The sequence below is a fragment of the Pseudophryne corroboree genome, chromosome 4 (genome assembly GCF_028390025.1).
Source record: "Pseudophryne corroboree isolate aPseCor3 chromosome 4, aPseCor3.hap2, whole genome shotgun sequence".
Classification (NCBI taxonomy): Eukaryota; Metazoa; Chordata; class Amphibia; order Anura; family Myobatrachidae; genus Pseudophryne; species Pseudophryne corroboree.
In genome coordinates, this window is record NC_086447.1 from 871,683,634 (window position 1) to 871,708,066 (window position 24,433).

A 24,433-nucleotide genomic window follows, 5' to 3' on the forward strand; every position below is an offset into this window, starting at 1 on the left:
AACTTCTTCTTTAGAGTCTTCATTTTATTTACAACTTGCTGTTGTGTACGTATAATGCCTCTTGCTTCATGCAGCTTTGCAATATTTTTTATAAATGACTGCATCCTTCACTGTGCCTGTGATCTGGATTTAATCTCCTCGTCACCCCTTATGCTGAGCAGCTCTTTCACCTCCTGATCTGTCCAGGTCGCCATGACTGTCTCATCTGCTTCCTGGACGCTTCCCCGGGCTATGGATGATGACATCTTTTCTGAGGGGCCTTTTAACAGTCCCCGGGTACTGAATACCGGGGTAGGGCCCATTCACACTGCACCGCATCCCGGGACGATCCCGGATTCAACCCTGGTGGAGACCTGGGATGAAATCCCGGGACGCTCGTCCTGGGATATTGTTCCTGTACCCTTTCACACTGAGCAATTTCCCGGGTTGATGCGCGTTCATGTGCAATAACCCGGGAAATTTTTGTCAGTCTGAAAGGGGTAGTAGCGGCTGTAAGTCTGGTTAGACTAACGGACCTTGCTGAAGAAGATCGTCTTGGAGTGGGAGAGGCCAGGGATCCTCCAGAGTCATGGCCAGGAGGTCCGAGTACCACGCTCGTAGAGGCCAATCCGGGGCAATTAGAACTGCCAGAACGCTTTCCCTTCTTAGCACCCTTGGGAGCAACGGTAAAGGCGGGAACAGGTACACACACTGGTACATCCACGGCGCCATCAGTGCGTCCACTGCTACAGCTTGCGGATCCCTCGTTCTGGAACAGTAACGGCATAACTGCTTGTTGAGACGAGACGCCATCAGATCTATCTGCGGACAGCCCCACCGGTGAATTAGTTGTTGAAACACCCGGGGATGTAGGCCCCATTTCTCCGGATAGTGGTCATGCCAGCTGAGGAAGTCTGCTTCCCAGTTGTGCACTCCTGGAATGAATATGGCTGAGATGGCCCTTACATTGGCCTCCGCCCAGAAGAGGATCTTTGACACTTCTTGTATTGCCGCTCTGCTTCTTGTTCCCCCTTGTCGGTATATGTACGCCACCACCGTGGCATTGTCAGATATAATCTGGATCGCCTGACCCTTCAGGAGATGGGAGGCTTGTAGAAGGGCATTGTAAACTGCCCTGAGTTCCAGGACGTTTATCGGTAGAGTCGATTCATGAACTGACCACAACCCTTGGAACTGTGCCCCTTGGGTCACCGCTCCCCAACCACGGAAGCTGGCATCCGTTGTCCATAGAATCCACAAGTGGATATTTAAACTTTTACCCTCTACCAGGTGAGGAATTTGAAGCCACCATAATAGAGAAAACCGGGCTTTCGGAGATAGGGTCACTTCCTGATGCATATGCAGGTGAGAACCCGACCACTTGTCCAGCAGATCCAGTTGAAATGGCCGGGCATGAAACCTGTCGTATTGGATTGCCTTGTAAGCAGCCACCATCTTGCCCAGTAATCTGATGCAAAGATGTACAGACACCCTGCGAGGACTGAGTAGCGAGCGGACCATAGCCTGGATAGCCGAGGCCTTGTCCATTGGGAGAAACACCTTTTGAGATACCATGTCTAGTATCATTCCCAGGAACTGAAGCCGCTGGGTCGGTTCCAGGTGAGATTTCTGGAAATTTAAGATCCACCCATGATCCGTGAGTAAGCGGGTAGTCAGATCGATGCTGTGTAGCAGACGTTCCCTGTACACAGCCTTTATTAGGAGATCGACCAAGTAGGGGATTATGTTTACTCGCATCATTCACAGCATCATCTCCGCCATGACCTTGGTGAAGACCCTCGGAGCTGTGGATAATCCAAAGGGTAAGGCCTGAAACTGGAAATGGTCGTCCAATATGGCGAACCTGAGGTAAGCCTGATGAGGGGGCCACATGGGAATGTGAAGGTAAGCGTCCTTGACATCTAGCGACACCAGGAACTCCCCCCTCCTCCAGAGCGGACACCACCGCCCTCAGGGACTCCATCTTGAATTTGAACAGAGAGACTTCAGATTCAAGATGGGGCGCACCGAACCGTCTGGTTTGGGAACGACAAAAAGACTGAGGTAAAAACCCTCCGCGTAACGGAGGAGGCACAGGAACTACCACCCCTGTCTGCAAAAGTTTTTGAATAGCCTCTTACAAGGTAGCTTTTGCTGCGGGTCCAGCTGGTAAGCCAGACTTGAAAAAACTTTTAGGAGGGAGTGTTTGGAATTCCAGCTGGTATCCATGGGAAATGAGGTCCCTCACTCAAGGATCCTGGCAGGACTCCTCCCACACGTGGGCGAAGTGGTGAAGGCGAGCACCTACCTGAAAGTCGCCTTGTTGCTGGGGCCAACCGTCACGTGGAGTGTTTAGCGGCAGGTGATCCGGTGGTCTGGTCCAGCAGCAGTTGCAGATTTACGGGACTTACCACGAGATCCTCTGGAAATGGTGGAGACCCCTCAGCCCCTGCCTCTGAACATTGCCACATGAAAGTACTGCAAGGAGGGTCCGGTGTAAGAACGTCTAGCAGGTGGCGCAGCCGACGGCAGATAGGTAGACATACCTGCCGTTGCTTCGGAGATCCATTTATTCAATTTGCCTCCAAACAAGGCATTACATGTAAAGGGAAGATTTTCTCCACCCTTTTTGGAATCCACGTCCGCCACCCATTGGCATAACCACAGAGTTCTGCGCGCTGTGACAGCCATAGCAGTAGTGCGGCCATTAATCTTACACAACTCCTTTATGGCCTCGCTCATAAAATTTTCAGCATTCTATATATGTTGCTGCAGAGTAACTACCTCATCCCGGGGTAGAGAGTCTAAACCATCAAAAACATTATCAGACCACTTTACCACAGCCCTGGGGGTAAATTTACTAAGATGGGAGTTCTATTTAAGATATGATATTGCCCATAGCAACCAATCAGATTCTACTTCTCATTTATCTAGCACCTTCTAGATGATAGTACCTGGAATTTGATTGGTTGCTATGGGCAACATCCCATCTTAAACAGAACTCCCATCTTAGTAATTTTCCCCCTGGAGATCCACCTGCAAATTATTGTGGGGCGCTGTGCTGCGCCTGCTGCCGTATAAATGGCCTTGAGCGTTGTCTCAATTTTACGGTCAGCAGGCTCCTTCAGGGATACAGCTCTGGGGACAGGCAGTACCAATTTTTTGGACAGTGTGGATACAGACGTATCGACCGATGGGGGGGTTTTCCCACACTGTCCTATCCTCATCTGAAAGGGGAAAGATAGATAAAAACCTCTGAGGAATTTTGCATTTTTTTATCAGGGTTTAACCAAGCCTCCCTGGCCAGGGAAGTTAACTCTTTAGACACCAGAAAGGTAGCTGAACTCTTGGGTCTTACATTAAAGTATAACTCCTCATCTGGTTCCGTCTCCAGATCCGGTACGTGAAGGACCTCTCTTATAGCAAAAAATGAGAGCCTCCACCCCAGGGGACAGAAAGCTGTCCTCGTCGTTATCATTATCCACATCTGGCTGATCAGAATCAGACTGAAGCACCTGTGGCAATGAGCTATGAGAAGCCACTAGAGGGGTCTGCGAAGCCTTCTCGGAATCTGCTGCCTTCGTCACACAATCAATTGAGTGTTTTAACACCTCTCTCTCTCTTTTAGCTGCAGCTAATTCAGAATTTACATTGTGAATCATGCTCTTAAAGCTATCCAACCAGTCAGGTGCCTGAGCTGGGTCCTTGAGGAGACGAGGAATAGTGGTCACACATGAGACCCCGCTGAAGACGGGGTACACATAACCAAGTCTTCAGACATTATACAGTAAACTACAGCGCAGCCCTTTGCCCAACACCCCACACAGACCCTAGAGAGCCCTTTGGAGTAATACAGAGGAGCAGACCCAGCACACAGAACACAGCAGCACAATGTATGTAAATAAGCGTATGCAATAGCAGTGCAGCTGCGCTACCGCTGGCATGCTCCCCGCTGTCTAAGACCCCTTGATACCAGTTCAGACGGTCTGTAACAGCGTGGGTCCTGGAGGAGCAGCGTGCATACAGCCTTGATGATCTGCAGCATCAGGAAATGGTGCCGTCCCGCTCTGGGAAGCCCCGTCCCTTGAAATGGCGTGCGAACCCTCACAAGATTATACTGGCCACAAGTGTAAAACACATCAGAAATGTCTTCAACAGTCCACACAAAGCCTTAGATGACAGCGAGCACTGCGGGGCAATAGTCCTGAGCCAGTTTCGTCCGCGGCGGGCATCGCAGCTCTGGGCCCGTGATATGCCGCCAAACTGCACCGGGGACCCGCTAAGCGGGGCCCTGGTGTAACACTCACCGCACCTGGTCTTCGGCACCTGTTAGAGGGTGGCGGCTAGCTCCTGGTGTGGGTACACATACTGACAATAAGTGATCAGCACCTCAGGAGCTCAATGTCCTGTCAGCTGGGATTACGAACCATTAACCCTCAGGAGGTTGGTTCGGTCCCCCCTCTTAGTCCCACGAAGCAGGCAGTCTGTCTGCCAAACAGAGCTACATGAAAATAATAAACTAAATTACATTTAAAAGAAAAATCGTTGGTGCTCCAGAGAAGTGCACCCGGCTCCTTGGGCACATTTTTCTAAACAGAGTCTGGTAGGAGGGGCATAGGGGGGGGGGGAGGAGCCAGCACACAAATACACACACTAAAAGTTTTAAAGTGCCAGGCTCCAGTGGACCCAATCTATACCCCATGGTACTAAAGTACAAGACCCCAGTATCCACTAGGACGTAAGAGAAAATAAGATGAAATAAAATGTGGAGTGAAAGTAGAAGAATAAAAACTCACCTTTGCAATGTTATTCATAGAAACTCTCATGAATCCTGGGACAATGGCTTTCAGAGCAGGGTCCTTCGACAACACCTCATTTTTGAAGAGAGACCCCCACGTCTGCACGGTGGAAGATCTGAGAAACTGAAAAAGTAACGATATGAGACGAGTATCGACAATTGCGCATAGAAATCACATGCCAAGAGGCCAACGGCCACTCACCTGACTCGGATGCACTGTAAAATTTAGTAGCACGTTTAAATATTTGCCAAAGGTCACGGGGATCTCCACTTTGACTTCCGGAGACTGAGGGCAGAAAATGAGGTCATTAAAATTTCCTTTAAATACTCAAATATTCTACACAGCTTTATACCAATGGATTAAAGCCATAATCATCGGAGTTGAGTCATGAAAAAGGGGACTCCAATAAGTTTCCAAAGGTATCCCTGAAAAAAAGGATTCTAAATCCAGGTTGAGCATGAGCATTAGGAGATAATATCTGGTAAAGGCGAGAAGAGATAACCACCCCACTGCTTTGCAGGGATCATATGCTGAGGCACGATCCCTATACATCAAATTTGTAGAAAGTAGGATTTCTAGCATCTCACGTCTGCTTCTTCTGTAGGTCTGACCAGTGACATCATCGATCCATCTAGCAAGAGCATGTTTGTAGGGAGCACGCACTTTACAGGGTCGAATGGGAAGAGTAAAAAAGTTGTACAATCTTTTTGAATTGCTTAGTTCTGAAATTAAACTGAAGTCACGCAGAGAAGATCCAGGGTATGTAATCGTTCTATTTTAACGTTAGCTGGTTGCTGAAAGATGGATGTATGAACTACTAATGCTTATAAAAAGTGAAAAAACTTTTCTAGGTAAGAAAGTAGGAACAGGTCACAATATCGCTTTGTCACATTGGGCAGATGTGACAGCTCAAGATAAAGAAAATGTATAGAATGTGTAAGTATTAGAGATGTTAGGGTCCCATCTAACAACGTCACCTTGACGCTGCGGATGGGCCCACATATTTGGACAAATTTGTGCTAAGAACTTCGCTTATACGCCATGTTAATTTAAGTTTTACAAAAATGATTCTGACCATTAGTAGTCTTAGTGCAGAGAGTGTACATCATCATTTTTCTTTATCTTGTGTAGTACTAAAAGCCTCATTAGGTTTAAATATAGAGTGTGCAGTCCAATAACCACCTTTCTCCTCAGGTGTGACAGCTACCAGAAACACTTTAAGTCACTTGAAGACACAATAACACCCAGTGACTATGGGTCTAATTCAGACCTGATCGTAGATGTGCTAAATAAAGCATATCAGTAATGGTGCCTATAAACTTGTGCGATGCCCTGCGACGCGACATCGTGGGGCATGGCACCGGAAGTTCAGGTGCGATGACATCGCACCTGAATTGTCAAAGTGATTACCATGTGCGGGGACGTCCAGCACAGGGCAAGTCCGCCCCGCATCTCAGGCTCTACCACCCCCTTCCCTGCACAAGTACAAAAGCATCGCACGGCGGCAATGCTTTTGTATTTTAGGAGTAGCTCCCTACCAGCGCAGCTCCTGCACGCTACTCGTTGCTGTGAGGGTCTCTGACGTCACACAGCCGACGCGGCCCACCACCCCACACGCAAGAGAAATTAGAGTGATAGTGTGACAAATTGCGCAAAAAATAGGCAGCTCAATAAACCGATACCCAAAGTAAGTGTCTCTCCAGTACACTCAGTATAGACAAAATGGTGCAAAGTGGGTGGTATCGGTTACACAGAGCGCCACATCAAACCAACAGACCCAGGAAAAAAGGGGGGTGGTACAATAAAAAGAATAAGGAGAATACTTAAGTGCACATCCCTTTTTCCATACGAGGGATAATTCTTCACAGTATTCTCCTCTCCTTCCGTGTATTCAATATATAGGGAGGAAACAAATGGTACAGCATGTGTAGTACAGTACTTTTAATTCCATAAAAAGCATACAGACATGAAAATTAAATGTTTGTGCAAATAGCAAAAGACTTCAGAGCAGTAATGTCCTGAGTATTTGGAGACAAAGTGGATAAGCTGTAAAATTACCAGAAATTATTGAGAACCGGTGGAAAACAGTTCTCAATATACGTTCTTTATTTATCACCGGTACGTTCCTCCCGGGTGGATCGTCAGGGATAAGTTTCTGGCAATGGTTAGGTCCTCCACTTCCCTCCAGCAAAACTCCAGGATGTGCTGTTCCCAACAGGAGCCAACGCCTTTCAACCCTGTGCTTAGGGTCTTTCTCAAGGCAGTGAATAAAAATGTCTTAATGTTCCTTCCTTATATCTGTAATTATGACCAATCCTGTAGTCCAATAAGTCCACCCATTGGCCTTAGCCAATTAAAAGTATCCATCTTTGATTACTAAGTAACGTCCCATTCTCGACGTGGCTATCTCCGGCACTCTGCGACGTCACTTCCGCATTCCCGCGGATGTACGTCATCGGCGCCGTTTCCATGGTAACCTTGGAGCTTCCGCGGTCGTCTTAGGCTCTCCGCGACGTCACTTCCGCATTTAAGCGGAAATACGTCATCGGCGCCGTTGCCATAGCAATCTTCGTCACTACGTGGTTCCCTCGGCCACGTCGTTGTTGCTATGGTTTTCCTTTGTTGTCAACGCAATCGTCCAGGAGACCGGGGCGCCTTCATTAGTGTGTACTTCTGGCGTTTCCAGTCTCCCTCTGATTGCATTTCTTCACACGGATTATCCTTTCACCATGGTAGCCACGTCATTGGTCCTTATTTCTTTAACCTTAAAGGACATACAAAAACATCCTATAAATATCAAAATTTTAATATAAAAGTCAAAACACCGTTATATACATATCGATATATAGATAAAATCAGAAGTTCATATTTTTAGAAGGGAGATAAATTTAAACAGCATTTGTCGTGTAAAATTCTATTGATAGAGATGGAAGGAGGTTTATTTTGATATATCTTAATTCTAATGTAAAATCCATAAAATCTTTTAGCTAGAAATCATTGCGGCACTATAAAAACCATTTTAACTCGAAGTCATTGTTAAGTCCATACGGATGCAATGTATTAAAATCATAAATATATTGCATTTCACATTTGGCTAGAAGAGAGGCTAAATCCCTCTGTCTGGGACTGCCTCTCACCAGCCGCAGGCCTGCAAATCGCACAATGTCCTTTGTTGAACTATTGTGATACTTCTTAAAATGGTTGGACAAAGCGTGTGTTTCCAACCCTTTGCGAATATTGCGGCAATGTTCTCCAATTCTAATTTTCAATGTTCGGGATGTACGTCCAATATAAAAAAGGTGACATGTGCATTCAATAAAATAGACCACATTGGTCATATTGCATGTAATAAAATCAGTAAGTTTAAAACTTTTCTCATTTATTACTATGCTTTCTAATTTTTTAGTGCCATCACTTTTAATCTCTCTACACCCCACACATGAGCCGCAGCGGTGAAACCCAGTGGTGGCAATTCTTCCTTCTCGTTTTTTTGGTTTTAAAAAACTGTTGACTAGCTTTTGTTTAATATTGGGTGCTTTCTTATAGATAAATGTTGGACGTTCTGGAATTTCTTTGCCAATCACTGGATCTTTTTTCAGTAGACTCCAGTTTTTTTTGATGGATCTCTCCAATATACGATACTGAGAGTTGAACCTTGTGATAAAGGCCCATTCATATTTATTCTGTTTGGGCCTTATATTTGTATTTGAATTTAAGAGGTCTTTTCTCTCTATTTTATCTGTTTTTTGAAAGGCTAGTTCCACCTTCTCTTTTTTATATCCGTTGTTACTAAACCTATTTTTCAATTCTATTGCCTGTTGTTTATAGACTGTTTCTTCTGTGCAATTGCGCTTCAGTCTTTTTAGTTGGCCATAAGGAATAGAGTCTAACCAGTTTGTATGGTGACAACTGTCATACTCTATGTATGACCTCGAATCGGTTTGTTTTGTAAAAGTTTTAGTTTGTATTAAATTATCCTTTATAAAAACCGTAATATCTAAAAAGTCCACACTTATTTCATCAATATTAAAAGTAAAATTAATATTTAGACAATTTCTATTCAAATACATACAAAAATCATCTAACAGAGATTTGCTTCCCTTCCATATAAAAAATACATCATCACAATAGTTCAACAAAGGACATTGTGCGATTTGCAGGCCTGCGGCTGGTGAGAGGCAGTCCCAGACAGAGGGATTTAGCCTCTCTTCTAGCCAAATGTGAAATGCAATATATTTATGATTTTAATACATTGCATCCGTATGGACTTAACAATGACTTCGAGTTAAAATGGTTTTTATAGTGCCGCAATGATTTCTAGCTAAAAGATTTTATGGATTTTACATTAGAATTAAGATATATCAAAATAAACCTCCTTCCATCTCTATCAATAGAATTTTACACGACAAATGCTGTTTAAATTGATCTCCCTTCTAAAAATATGAACTTCTGATTTTATCTATATATCGATATGTATATAACGGTGTTTTGACTTTTATATTAAAATTTTGATATTTATAGGATGTTTTTGTATGTCCTTTAAGGTTAAAGAAATAAGGACCAATGACGTGGCTACCATGGCGAAAGGATAATCCGTGTGAAGAAATGCAATCAGAGGGAGACGGGAAACGCCAGAAGTACACACTAATGAAGGCGCCCCGGTCTCCTGGACGATTGCGTTGACAACAAAGGAAAACCATAGCAACAACGACGTGGCCGAGGGAACCACGTAGTGACGAAGATTGCTATGGCAACGGCGCCGATGACGTATTTCCGCTTAAATGCGGAAGTGACGTCGCGGAGAGCCTAAGACGACCGCGGAAGCTCCAAGGTTACCATGGAAACGGCGCCGATGACGTACATCCGAGGGAATGCGGAAGTGACGTCGCGGAGTGCCGGAGATAGCCACGTCGAGAATGGGACGTTACTTAGTAATCAAAGATGGATACTTTTAATTGGCTAAGGCCAATGGGTGGACTTATTGGACTACAGGATTGGTCATAATTACAGATATAAGGAAGGAACATTAAGACATTTTTATTCACTGCCTTGAGAAAGACCCTAAGCACAGGGTTGAAAGGCGTTGGCTCCTGTTGGGAACAGCACATCCTGGAGTTTTGCTGGAGGGAAGTGGAGGACCTAACCATTGCCAGAAACTTATCCCTGACGATCCACCCGGGAGGAACGTACCGGTGATAAATAAAGAACGTATATTGAGAACTGTTTTCCACCGGTTCTCAATAATTTCTGGTAATTTTACAGCTTATCCACTTTGTCTCCAAATACTCAGGACATTACTGCTCTGAAGTCTTTTGCTATTTGCACAAACATTTAATTTTCATGTCTGTATGCTTTTTATGGAATTAAAAGTACTGTACTACACATGCTGTACCATTTGTTTCCTCCCTATATATTGAATATACGGGAGGAGAGGAGAATACTGTGAAGAATTATCCCTCGTATGGAAAAAGGGATGTGCACTTAAGTATTCTCCTTATTCTTTTTATTGTACCACCCCCCTTTTTTCCTGGGTCTGTTGGTTTGATGTGGCGCTCTGTGTAACCGATACCACCCACTTTGCACCACCACCCCACACGGTCCGGGCACGCCTGCATTGGCCTGACCGCGAACCCCCAAAGCGGCGGCCAAACGCCGCCGTGCCACCCCCTCCCGCCCAGCAATTGCCTCTGCCTGTCAATCAGGCAGAGGCGATCGCAGGGCTGAGACGGTAGTCAGCTGTCTGGCATGCGCCGGAGCTCTGCGGCACCGGCGCATGCGCAATTCAGAACTGATCAGTTCACAGCACCAATCAGGTCTGAATTATGCCCTATGTGACAGCTTGTTACTCCTTATAATAAGTGGAACTTTAGGTGTCCTGCTCACTGGCTGGAAGTTCCTTGCCACTAAAAGAGCATCTTCTCCTGTCACTGTGACAGGGTATAGAATAGAGCTACAGTCACGTTCATGGTGGTATCAAAAAAATATTTTCGGAAGCGAGAACATCCAGACCAGTCACTGAAACGCTTCTTAGTGCTAAGCCCATTCTACTGGAGGCATCAGACATCTTCTGAGATAAATCGGCTATGTTGTGGTGTCTGCCTGCCACATCAAGTGCACAAAGGGACACTAAACGGTCTCCTGTTTATGGCATCTGCCCACACCTCCGCCATCATGGTCCTGCCCCCAGTACACGAATTGTGGATGCAATTGCAGTCCGATTGCAGAAAAACCTTATGATTTTTGTTGTAGGAAAGGCCGAACCATTTGCAACCATGCTCATCTTCAAAATGTCCATATGCAACTGCTTTCCACCCTGTGGTCACAGGCCCTGCATCGCTTCTTAAAGCAGAGGATGGCCCAAACCTATGGAGCTGGTATGCCCTGTGAGCAATCAAGTGGAACTCAGCAACCATGAGTGGTAACTATTCAAACCGATACACGACTTGAAATCCTGCCACTGACAGGAGCTTGATCCATTCGCCTAAGGGACTTGATCATTTAAAAGTACAGGTGCCATGCTGCAAAGAACACAATTTTTCCACTGGCTGGGTATATTTCATGTCATCAGTCAACTTTGACCATGTTGACAGTTATGAAATGTCTTGATGTTAGAATGTAGACATATCGTCCCCAGTGGCCAGGTGGTGACTTTCCTGCTCCCAATGGATGCAGCAGCATCTTTCAGGTTCCGTCAGACAAATGACCGTCACTTCCAGGTCAAACCTCCAATGACCCCTATCACCTAACCCTAAACTCTCCCTCTAGTGCCTATTGCTGCAGGTGCAGTAAAATCAATGAACTGCGCGAGCGGCTTGCAGACACACGGATCCCCCCCCCCCCCCATCTCACTATACCTACAGAATCGCGCATAAGGCAGTAAATCATGCTTCTGCGGCTGGCCGCAACTACAGACACTTTGCATGCGGCTCAAAGTCAGCTTCCACAGGTGCAGATATGCTCTGTCGCCCCCTCGCCACAACGCACACACTGCTTACTCGGCTGGGAGAGACAGTACACACTGCTTACTCGGCTGGGAGAAACAGTACACACTGCTTACTCGGCTGGGAGAGACAGTAGTCAGAGCACTACATACATTCTGTGTGTGTGTATCTTTTCCCTTCTCCACTCGACTGGCTAGGGAGCAGGCTTGGAAATGCAATGCGATTCTTACCAGAGTCAGAGAGCATAACTGGTTGATGATCGCGCACAGGACCTGGCACAGCCTCTTCAGAAACACGTAGCGCTTTTCTTGTAGCCCCTCTCCGTGCGCCTTCCTGGGGAAAGTAAATGGCACAAAACAGGTCTAGGTTTAGTGGATCGATCAGTAGAACCAAGCGATGACGGCTGAGTGAATGCGGCTGAGATGAGTCTATAAATTAGTGGACAGTTAATTCCCCACAGCTTAAGTGCAGTAACATGTGACCCACTAAGGAACCCGGTAATGAAGTGTATTGGGATTTAGATCAGGGCGCGGGCTCTGGCGTGGATTGATACTCACTGCGCAGCCGTCATGATGCAATGCATGGGATTGTCTCCAAACAAGATGAGAAGCGGAGTCTGGTGCTCGATCTTTCCCCCCTGTGCACACACAAGCAGGCCAAGGTTATATTCTCCAGACACAGTATTTGGGCTAAGTGTAACAGCCTGCGATTAGCGGGAAGTGTGGGATTTCGTGAGAGGCTGGCCGTATTTTTAAAGCGGCAATCTTTTACATGGCACAACAAGGTTGGTTGTGCCGTGTAAATGATTGCCGCTTTAAAAATCAGGCCAGACTCGGGCAAAATTCCACACTTCCTGCTTCTGACAGGCTGTTTGTTACATTTAGCCCTTAGTCTTATATTTAAACCGGTTAAACCCAACTCATTCCTAACAACATGATATGACTGATAAAGAGATACTGAGATTTCCCTGCTGAAAACTACCAAATAAAACCATTCCCAGTACCTGATACAGTTACAGGCGTCCAGCTGCATGTTACATATATTCTATACACTTATCACAACTATTATATACCAGCCTCATTATAACTTCAAATACCAGTCTGCTGCATGCCTCCATCCCGGACTCACCTTCCTGCTGACGGCAATGAGCAGAGCCTCCACTGCCTCCACCTGCAGTTCTTCCTCACTGAGCAGCGCACACAGCATCTGCAGCAACTTACAGTCCTGGGCAGTGATGTGACTGATATGCACCCAGTCAATGTAGCCAGCCAACGTGTTCAGAGCCGCCAAAGCCACTCGGCACATTTCCTGGCACTGGCAAGAGTAGGGAACAAGTGAGAGACCAGCGGGGAAGAGATGAGTGGGACAGAGTCGGGGAGGGAGAGGAAAAGACCGGTGAGACAGAGAAGTGAGAATACAGAAGAGACCGCGGGGACAGAGGAGCGAGAGCAGGCAGATGAGGACCTCAGAGAAGCAGAATGATCAGTGAGACAGGGGGGGATACAGAGTCTGTGGGTTACAGCAATAGCACAACATTCCTCTGCAGTTTGACAAAAGGCAAATGTTAAGTAGGATAAAGGAGAACGAAGAGATAATCCATGTACTGATTAATGTTATACATATTTCAGGGTAAATAATCAGTGACATTATTCATATTGGGCAGAATCATTAGTCACTCACCTTGTCTTTCTGAGCAAGGTCGCTCTTCTACAATAAACACAAACACAAAACATATGTCATACATCCTGGAATATATTGTGAAGACAGTAATATCTTAAGAACCTTTACTTCATTCTTCATTTCATTTACTAACAGACGGTATCATCTATATGACAGTTGGGTGTATTACTAATGGAACATGCTATACAGGCTGGGATTCCGTCCTATGAAACGAGCGGTACAGAAGAAGTAGTACATATACCATATCCCTTACCAGCTGCTGGTACTGAAGAACGGACTCCCCCAGAATGTTGAGCATGAAGGTGAAGAGCTTGTCCATGTCCTTGGTCATGGTGGTTTGTATATCCTTCCGCCGCATGGTGGGGAGATTTCTGAAAGTGACCACGTCCTCCGCCAGCCGCAGCAGAATGAACATCACCAGCTCGGTCTGCACTGCCTAGACACCAGAGACACATAACGCCTCCGATTAGGGAGCTCCGCGGCTCGCAAAGCTTCTACATAAAGATTACAGCTAATACAGAGGAACAACATAAAAGCCTACACAAAAAAATAAAAATCTTTCATTACCAGCAAAATAAGTAAAAAGATTCAATCCTTTTCTGCACGTACACTGCGACCTTGCAGTATAGAGACTTGGCATGGACTGGGGGTTTGCTTTCTGTAACAATTCCCCCTCTATACCCCTTCGCCTGTCAGGAAGCCAGCAATTTTTCAAACCAAGACCCCAAGAAATGACCTAAATTATATAAAATGGGATATTTTATACATTTCTCCAAGTACGAGTCCATCTGGGGGGCATTGCTCACCATGAGGTTGCGTTGGGGGCTTAGGAGTTGGCACATAAACGGTTATGTTTTTAGGGTATTAAGTTTCTCCCCTCCAACATCTGTTCCCCAGACCAAAAAGGGAGAAAACGCTAATCTAAGATTTATTGATTGTACTCAAGTAGAATCCCAAACATTCAGATGCCTCCCGAATGTCCTCCAATAAGGCCAGCAACCCCAAACAGCTCCGGCCCCTCTAAACTGACTTGATGACCTTAGTGAAGGCTACGATGAGTCTGAGAAAGACACCAGCCACAGAGGTATATGGACATAATGACGGCCCCAATTCTACAGTCTAAGCCAGGGCTGGCCAAACCGGTCCTCGAGATCTACCAACAGTTCATATTTCCCAGGCCTCCTGGAGATGTGTAGAATTGTCAGTTAGGAATGAATGCGGCACATCTTAATTAGTAATGACTACACCTGTGCACCAGATAGGTGGTCTGGAAAATGTGAACTGTTGGTAGATCTCGAGGCCTGGTTTGGCCAGCCCTGGTCTAAGCCATCCCTAAAATCACTGCACAGGGAATGGGAATTGTGGTGTTCCTCAACCAACACGCAATGGAGGAGATTGCCATCTATCAAAACCCTCACTATAGAGACTAAAGGGGTCTGAGTTTTAAGTTATAACTTGTTTCACGCTGGAAATACAGTAGTACGTTCGGGCAAACGATGACTAGAAAGAAATGTTTCATGTTTCTCTGAAAGGGAAGTGTCAGGAACTTCAGATACTCCTGCCTACACACACACACACACACACACACACACACACACACACACACAGAGAGTCTCCTAGGTGGTATCCTTATCAAACCGTAAGGAATTCTCAATGTCTGAATCATTAGCCACCTCTTCTTTCCACTGGGGGTAAGCATTAGGGGTTTTATACCACCCGGGACTGAAACAGAACAGGGACTTTGGAGACCTATCTGGAGCAGTAAAATCTAGAATCCGTTGTAAAGACGAGGAAACCTTGTACACCGAACAATGGCACTGCCAGTTTCAAACCAGGTTGCCACGTGTAGCCATGATAGAGCCAGAGGGACTCTGGCCTGGTGCTCTCGGGTGAATGGGATTGTTCCATAAGGATTCTGCAGTGGAAGCAGACAGGATCTGATGCTTGATCACCTCTCGGCTTGAAAAAAGTATTTATTCCTTGCGTGCGCACCAGCTGGGCTGGAAAGCTTTGCGTAAGGAGTCTGACTGACCCGAAAGACAATTTGAAAATACTTAAATCTAACAAAAAATTTTTTTTAAATACAAAGCCAGCATGGGAAGGATGCTTCATACCCCATTCTTGGTGAGAAATTCCAGCTCATTCAACATGTCCGGCCATTGCTGAGGCCATTCTCGTTTTATCATCTCCACCACGATTCTGGCAAGGACATCTTTAATGTGCCCCTCTTCCTGCAGGATTGGATGAATGCCCTAAAATTAGGAACAGCACAGACAGAAATTACATTTCAATAGAGTTCAGCGTATCACACAGGAGAGAGGTCTCTATGCAGCCCCATATATCACACAGGAGAGAGGTCTCTATGCAACCCCACATATCACACAGGAGAGAGGTCTCTATGCAGCCCCATATATCACACAGGAGAGAGGTCTCTATGCAGCCCCATATATCACACAGGAGAGAGGTCTCTATGCAACCCCATATATCACACAGGAGAGAGGTCTCTATGCAGCCCCATATGTCACACAGGAGAGAGGTCTCTATGCAGCCCCATATATCACACAGGAGAGAGGTCTCTATGCAGCCCCATATATCACACAGGAGAGAGGTCTCTATACAGCCCCACATATCACACAGGAGAGAGGTCTCTATACAGCCCCACATATCACACAGGAGAGAGGTCTCTATACAGCCCCATATATCACACAGGAGAGAGGTCTCTATACAGCCCCACATATCACACAGGAGAGAGGTCTCTATACAGCCCCACATATCACACAGGAGAGAGGTCTCTATACAGCACCACATATCACACAGGAGAGAGGTCTCTATACAGCCCCACATATCACACAGGAGAGAGGTCTCTATACAGCCCCATATATCACACAGGAGAGAGGTCTCTATACAGCCCCACATATCACACAGGAGAGAGGTCTCTATACAGCCCTGCGTATCACACAGGAGAGAGGTCTCTATACAGCCCCATATATCTCACAGGAGAGAGGTCTCTATACAGCCCCACATATCACACAGAAGAGAGGTCTCTATACAGCCCCATATATCACACAGGAGAGAGGTCTCTATACAGCCCCACATATCACACAGGAGAGAGGTCTCTATACAGCCCCATATATCACAGAGGAGAGAGGTCTCTATACAGCCCCACATATCACACAGGAGAGAGGTCTCTATACAGCCCTGTGCATCACACAGGAGAGAGGTCTCTATAGAGCCCCACGTATCACACAGGAGAGAGGTCTCTATGCAGCCCCGTGTATCACACAGGAGAGAGGTCTCTATGCAGCCCCGCGTATCACACACGAGAGAGGTCTCTATACAGCCCCATATATCACACAGGAGAGAGGTCTCTATGCAGCCCCATATATCATACAGGAGAGAGGTCTCTAAACAACCCCATATATCACACAGGAGAGAGGTCTCTATACAGCCCCATATATCACAGGAGAGAGGTCTCTATGCAGCCCTGTGTATCACACAGGAGAGAGGTCTCTATACAGCCCCGTGTATCACACAGGAGAGAGGTCTCTATGCAGCCCCATATATAACACAGGAGAGAGGTCTCTATACAACCCCATATATCACACAGGAGAGAGGTCTCTATGCAGCCCCGCGTATCACACAGGAGAGAGGTCTCTATGCAGCCCCACATATCACACAGGTGAGAGGTCTCTATACAGCCCCATATATCTCACAGGAGAGAGGTCTCTATACAGCCCCACATATCACACAGAAGAGAGGTCTCTATATAGCCCCATATATCACACAGGAGAGAGGTCTCTATACAGCCCCATATATCACACAGGAGAGAGGTCTCTATACAGCCCCACATATCACACAGGAGAGAGGTCTCTATACAGCCCCATATATCACACAGGAGAGAGGTCTCTATACAGCCCCACATATCACACAGGAGAGAGGTCTCTATACAGCCCCGCGTATCACACAGGAGAGAGGTCTCTATACAGCCCCGCGTATCACACAGGAGAGAGGTCTCTATAAAGCCCCATATATCACAGAGGAGAGAGGTCTCTATACAGCCCCACATATCACACAGGAGAGAGGTCTCTATACAGCCCTGTGCATCACACAGGAGAGAGGTCTCTATAGAGCCCCACGTATCACACAGGAGAGAGGTCTCTATGCAGCCCCGTGTATCACACAGGAGAGAGGTCTCTATGCAGCCCCGCGTATCACACACGAGAGAGGTCTCTATACAGCCCCATATATCACACAGGAGAGAGGTCTCTATGCAGCCCCATATATCATACAGGAGAGAGGTCTCTAAACAACCCCATATATCACACAGGAGAGAGGTCTCTATACAGCCCCATATATCACAGGAGAGAGGTCTCTATGCAGCCCTGTGTATCACACAGGAGAGAGGTCTCTATACAGCCCCGTGTATCACACAGGAGAGAGGTCTCTATGCAGCCCCATATATCACACAGGAGAGAGGTCTCTATACAGCCCCACATATCACACAGGAGAGAGGTCTCTATGCAGCCCCATATATAACACAGGAGAGAGGTCTCTATACAACCCCATATATCACACAGGAGAGAGGTCTCTATGCAGCCCCGCGTATCACACAGGAGAGAGGTCTCTATGCAGCCCCACATATCACACAGGTGAGAGGTCTCTATACAGCCCCATATATCTCACAGGAGAGAGGTCTCTATACAGCCCCACATATCACACAGAAGAGAGGTCTCTATACAGCCCCATATATCACACAGGAGAGAGGTCTCTATACAGCCCCACATATCACACAGGAGAGAGGTCTCTATACAGCCCCATATATCACACAGGAGAGATGTCTCTATACAGCCCCACATATCACACAGGAGAGAGGTCTCTATACAGCCCCACATATCACACAGGAGAGAGGTCTCTATACAGCCCCGCGTATCACACAGGAGAGAGGTCTCTATAAAGCCCCATATATCACAGAGGAGAGAGGTCTCTATACAGCCCCACATATCACACAGGAGAGAGGTCTCTATACAGCCCTGTGCATCACACAGGAAAGAGGTCTCTATAGAGCCCCACGTATCACACAGGAGAGAGGTCTCTATGCAGCCCCGTGTATCACACAGGAGAGAGGTCTCTATGCAGCCCCGCGTATCACACACGAGAGAGGTCTCTATACAGCCCCACATATCACACAGGAGAGAGGTCTCTATACAGCCCCACATATCACACAGGAGAGAGGTCTCTATGCAGCCCCATATATCACACAGGAGAGAGGTCTCAAAACAACCCCATATATCACACAGGAGAGAGGTCTCTATACAGCCCCATATATCACAGGAGAGAGGTCTCTATGCAGCCCTGTGTATCACACAGGAGAGAGGTCTCTATACAGCCCCGTGTATCACACAGGAGAGAGGTCTCTATGCAGCCCCATATATCACACAGGAGAAAGGTCTCTATACAGCCCCACATATCACACAGGAGAGAGGTCTCTATGCAGCCCCATATATAACACAGGAGAGAGGTCTCTATACAACCCCATATATCACACAGGAGAGAGGTCTCTATGCAGCCCCGCGTATCACACAGGAGAGAGGTCTCTATGCAGCCCCACATATCACACAGGAGAGAGGTCTCTATACAGCCCCATATATCACACAGGAGAGAGGTCTCTATACAGCCCCATATATCTCACAGGAGAGAGGTCTCTATGCAGCCCTGTGTATCACACAGGAGAGAGGTGTCTATGCAGCCCCGCGTATCACACAGGAGAGAGATCTCTATACAGCCCCATATATCTCACAGGAGAGAGGTCTCTATGCAGCCCTGTGTATCACACAGGAGAGAGGTCTCTATACAGCCCCGTGTATCACACAGGAGAGAGGTCTCTATGCAGCCCCATATATCACACAGGAGAGAGGTCTCTATACAGCCCCACATATCACACAGGAGAGAGGTCTCTATACAGCCCCGCGTATCACACAGGAGAGAGGTCTCTATACAGCCCCGCGTATCACACAGGAGAGAGGTCTCTATACAGCCCCGCATATCACACAGGAGAGAGGTCTCTATGCATCCCCGCATATCACACAGGAGAGAGGTCTCTATACAGCCCCGCATATCACACAGGAGAGAGGTCTCTATGCAGCCCCACATATCACACAGGAGAGAGGTCTCTATGCAGCCCCACGTATCACACAGGAGAGAGGTCTCTATGCAGCCCCGCGTATCACACAGGAGAGAGGTCTCTATGCATCCCCGCATATCACACAGGAGAGAGGTCTCTATGCATCCCCGCATATCACACAGGAGAGAGGTCTCTATACAGCCCCGCGTATCACACAGGAGAGAGGTCTCTATGCAGCCCCATATATCACACAGGAGAGAGGTCTCTATGCAGCCCCATATATCACACAGGAGAGAGGTCTCTATGCATCCCCGCGTATCACACAGGAGAGAGGTCTCTATGCAGCCCCATATATAACACAGGAGAGAGGTCTCTATACAACCCCGCGTATCACACAGGAGAGAGGTCTCTATGCAGCCCCGCGTATCACACAGGAGAGAGGTCTCTATACAGCCCCACATATCACACAGGAGAGAGGTCTCTATGCAGCCCCATATATAACACAGGAGAGAGGTCTCTATACAACCCCATATATCACACAGGAGAGAGGTCTCTATGCAGCCCCGCGTATCACACAGGAGAGAGGTCTCTATGCAGCCCCACATATCACACAGGAGAGAGGTCTCAATACAGCCCCACGTATCACACAGGAGAGGTCTCCATGCAGCCCCATATATCACACAGGAGAGAGGTCTCTATGCAGCCCCATATATCACACAGGAGAGAGGTCTCTATGCAGCCCCGCGTATCACACAGGAGAGAGGTCTCTATGCATCCCCGCGTTTCACACACGAGAGAGGTCTCTATACAGCCCCACATATCACACAGAAGAGAGGTCTCTATACAGCCCCATATATCACACAGGAGAGAGGTCTCTATGCAGCCCCATATATAACACAGGAGAGAGGTCTCTATACAACCCCATATATCACACAGGAGAGAGGTGTCTATGCAGCCCCGCGTATCACACAGGAGAGAGGTCTCTATGCAGCCCCGCGTATCACACAGGAGAGAGGTCTCTATGCATCCCCACGTATCACACACGAGAGAGGTCTCTATACAGCCCCATATATCACACAGGAGAGAGGTCTCTATGCAGCCCCATATATCACACAGGAGAGAGGTCTCTATACAGCCCCATATATCTCACAGGAGAGAGGTCTCTATGCAGCCCCATATATCACACAGGAGAGAGGTCTCTATGCATCCCCGCGTATCACACAGGAGAGAGGTCTCTATGCATCCCTGCGTATCACACAGGAGAGAGGTCTCTATGCATCACCGCGTATCACACACGAGAGAGGTCTCTATACAGCCCCATATATCACACAGGAGAGAGGTCTCTATGCAGCCCCATATATCACACAGGAGAGAGGTCTCTATACAGCCCCATATATCTCACAGGAGAGAGGTCTCTATACAACCCCATATATCACACAGGAGAGAGGTGTCTATGCAGCCCCGCGTATCACACAGGAGAGAGGTCTCTATGCATCCCCGCGTATCACACAGGAGAGAGGTCTCTATGCAGCCCCGCGTATCACACAGGAGAGAGCTCTCTATACAGCCCCATATATCACACAGGAGAGAGGTCTCTATGCAGCCCTGTGACAGGACGGTACCGTACGGAAGCACTCGCCGCTTGCCGCGTCCCGTTGACTGCGCACAGAATGGAAGGTCAAGCCGCACGAGGCCTGACCACATAGGGGATTCCCGCTTACCGTCAGTAACCGCCTGTTACTGACTCCACCCACTGCGCTGTGGGCGGGTTCTTGCTGCCACCACCAAACTCCTAACCTGCCGTGGCGTTTGGAACCACGGTTCTGCTCTGTATGTGCCGACGCACTGCCTTACCACAGCTGTGTGGTGTTGACGAATCCCCTCTAGCCACTTGCTAGGCCTCTACCGGTAGCTGGCGGAAGGCGGAGCTTGGAGACGTCAGGTGCTTCCCTGGACAGCCGGAGAACGGGGCTAGGTTTGGCCTAACCCTGTAGGTCACAAGATGAAGCAGTCTTCTTGAGGCAAAGGTGTTTATTGCTCAAATAACCTTTAAAAAGGCTCCTCCCTATTGCTAGGGGCAACAGCATACAATCAAGATGTTTTCAGCAGAAGAAGATGTTACAACTACAACCTGGAGGCACGCAGGTCTCCTTTTTATGTCAGTTTTCCACAGAGTATCACAGGGAGGTAAGCCCTCCCTGTCTTCTCCAACCAATCAGGTTATTTTACAAAATACCAATAAATCACATTTTACAAGGATATAAGTGCAATAAAACAATATCCTCCTTCCTCTGACACAGGCGTTTGGTATCAGATTAACATTCACTATTGATAAATTTATCACATAGCTTCAAAACACAATGTTTCTGTCTCATTCACATCTCCAGGCAAACCCAGTGTCTGAGACCACAACAGGAAGGCTACAATACAAACAGTCTTCCTTCCTGCATAGGTCGCTCGCATGTCAATTAAATCAGGTACATGAAACAAGTTCCAAGCCCATAAACCCAGTGATTAGCATCTCTCTCTAAAGAACTTACACATCAAAAGGTATTGTCCTTCACACCTCTCTGATAGGAAGTGGCATGCTAAGGGCCCTGTCCCATTCCCAAAGGATAAGACATGATTATTTAGACATCTATAATAGTAAGTGCATTTTCCTCTTTAAATATACAGATGACCACATCTTGAATATAAAATACAGTTAAACATGCATTCCTGCAATTGTGCATAGAGCACTACATATGACATGTTAAAACACATCATTAAACAAACTTTTAAACAGTCCGTACCCAGCGCCGTAAGTACGTTTAACAGTGACGCCCAGCGCCCATTGTCCCTTAATATGGCGCCAGGCACAAGGGTTAACACCTTCAGTGCCGCAGCCGCCATTACACGTGTGGCTGGTTGGTCTCTCCGGCCACACTCCTCCCCCCCCATTCAAGCGGGTCAACCAGGGACCCATGTCCCAACGATTTGGGTCCTGGTCCCGCAGTCCGTTGGGGTGAAGGGGACGCTACCTGGGATGTGTAGGCTCTGGCCTAGACAGTTCATCCATAGTGCAGTGGGCCTCTCTTCGTGGGTGCACAATCTTCAAATAGTCCACCTGAAGTCCAAGTTCAAGGCTCCACCACAAAAGTCTATCCAATTCCCCCAAGGTAGGTTGCAGCCACCTAACAGGTAGGTGGTAAGTCACCACGGTGGGGGGCCGGTTACAAACAAGGGCCACCCACGGTGTCCCAATTGTGGCATACCCCACCTCCCACAATAGCAGTTTCCTGCTCAAACAGGCCACAGGGTGCTCCTGCCCATATGGCTCTTTCTGGCTCGGTACAGCTCCCAGTCCGTGCAGTGGCGCAATAGTTCGTAACACACAGTCCTGGTCAAGAATGTGCGCCATCAGCACTGGAGCGGGTACCCGAGCCTTCTTCAATGACTGGAATGCCAACTCGCAAGCGGGTGCAAAGTCCACTGACTTGGGAATGCCCTTCCTAGCCATCTCTGTCAAGGGGTTCACTACAGGACTAAAGTCAATGACAACATGTCCGTAGGGCCTTACAGGTTCTAAGGTCAGTACCGGTCTGGGTGATGTGGGTCGGGGACAGCCTCTGGTTGCCTCCACCCCCTCTGGGTTGGGCCTACCCCTGTCTCCTCCCACATGGTGCCCCAGGCACTGCACCTCCGTCATACCTATCTGGCAACTGTCTGCCCTAACTGTCAGACCTGCCCTCCAATCCTCTTCTGTCGACCTATGACTCGGGAAACCTACCCTGTCACCTAGGCCTACTCCTTCCTCCTCATCCGCTACCTGTGCCACAGTGATGGCGGCCAGACCACCAGCCTCTGGATCCTGTGTGGCATCCACTACAGGGAGGCTGCGTGTCTTCCCCGATCTACTGCGCACAGGCAGGGGACCTGCTATGTCCACAGCAACTTGCTGCAACGGTTCTCCTATGGGCAGAGGCCCAGAGACAACACAAACGCTGGAGTGCCCCGGCTGCCAACGCATGGCACCAGCCTTACATGTGGTCTGGGCGTCATCCGACATTCCAGACCAGGGTAAGCTCTGTGTCAGGCACTTCAGGGTACGGTCTGTCTCCGGGTTGCTGTCCAAAGGGGTTTCGCTGGCAACCGACACCGGTTGCACAGGAACGTTCCCTGAGGGGACCAGTTGGACACATTCCCTATCTGGTCTATCCCCTCCCACTTTCCTGGCTAACCTGTACCTTAACCCTTCCCGCCAGGTCAAACTTCCCGCCCCAACCCTGTCAAGGCCGCTGCCAGAGTGGCGCCTCATGCCTTTCGGGAATGGGTCAGAGAGTTGAGCCTCCCTAAACTCCTGCCTGTGGCCCTCAATCTCTCCTAAATTGGGACACTCTACAGGGGGATCTAGGTGGGGACTACTAGGGTCAGTCTGGTAGGGGTCAGTCATGGAAAAGTCAGTGTGGTTTCTCATACTCACCGCCGGAGTTGGCAAACCACTTGGGTCAGGAGCATCATTGGGCACCCCCACAGGATCACACAAGCTGGAACCGACATCCTCTGCGTTGCTAGGGGACGTAGGCATACCAGAGGCAAAAGGCATGCGGGGTCGATGTACTGATCTAGCCGCTGTGATCTTTTCCTCTGGGCTGGTTGATGCTGTGGTTGGCTGTGCTGGCAGTTGTCTAGCAGCTGTAGTCTTTTCCTCTGGGCTGGGCTGTGCTGGAGTAGCTGATGTCAACGGTGGTTTTGGGACTTGACTCCGGGGAATGGCGCCAACAAACATAGTGACGATCCCACCACCCAGATCATTTCCTAGGACCACATCAGTTGGGAGACCATCCATGACGGCAACTTCTCGCAACTCTGGTCCAGCTCCCCAGTCCAGGTAGACTCTTGCCATGGGGACCGCTTTTTCTGTTCCTTCTGCC

At 47.9% G+C, this 24,433-nt stretch overlaps 1 protein-coding gene across 1 annotated transcript in view; it reads right to left on the bottom strand.

The window, feature by feature from the left end:
* The window catches only part of XPO5 (exportin 5), a 109,901-nt gene that overhangs the window by 71,097 nt on the left and 14,371 nt on the right, over positions 1 to 24,433 (bottom strand). Inside the window, exons 4-11 of the mRNA XM_063918791.1 lie at positions 15,514 to 15,651; positions 13,653 to 13,835; positions 13,400 to 13,426; positions 12,848 to 13,033; positions 12,277 to 12,356; positions 11,950 to 12,052; positions 4,980 to 5,063; positions 4,776 to 4,901 (exon numbers count right to left, since the gene is read on the bottom strand). Coding sequence (XP_063774861.1) covers positions 4,776 to 4,901; positions 4,980 to 5,063; positions 11,950 to 12,052; positions 12,277 to 12,356; positions 12,848 to 13,033; positions 13,400 to 13,426; positions 13,653 to 13,835; positions 15,514 to 15,651 — 927 coding nt within the window. The remainder of the gene's footprint in view (positions 1 to 4,775; positions 4,902 to 4,979; positions 5,064 to 11,949; positions 12,053 to 12,276; positions 12,357 to 12,847; positions 13,034 to 13,399; positions 13,427 to 13,652; positions 13,836 to 15,513; positions 15,652 to 24,433) is intronic.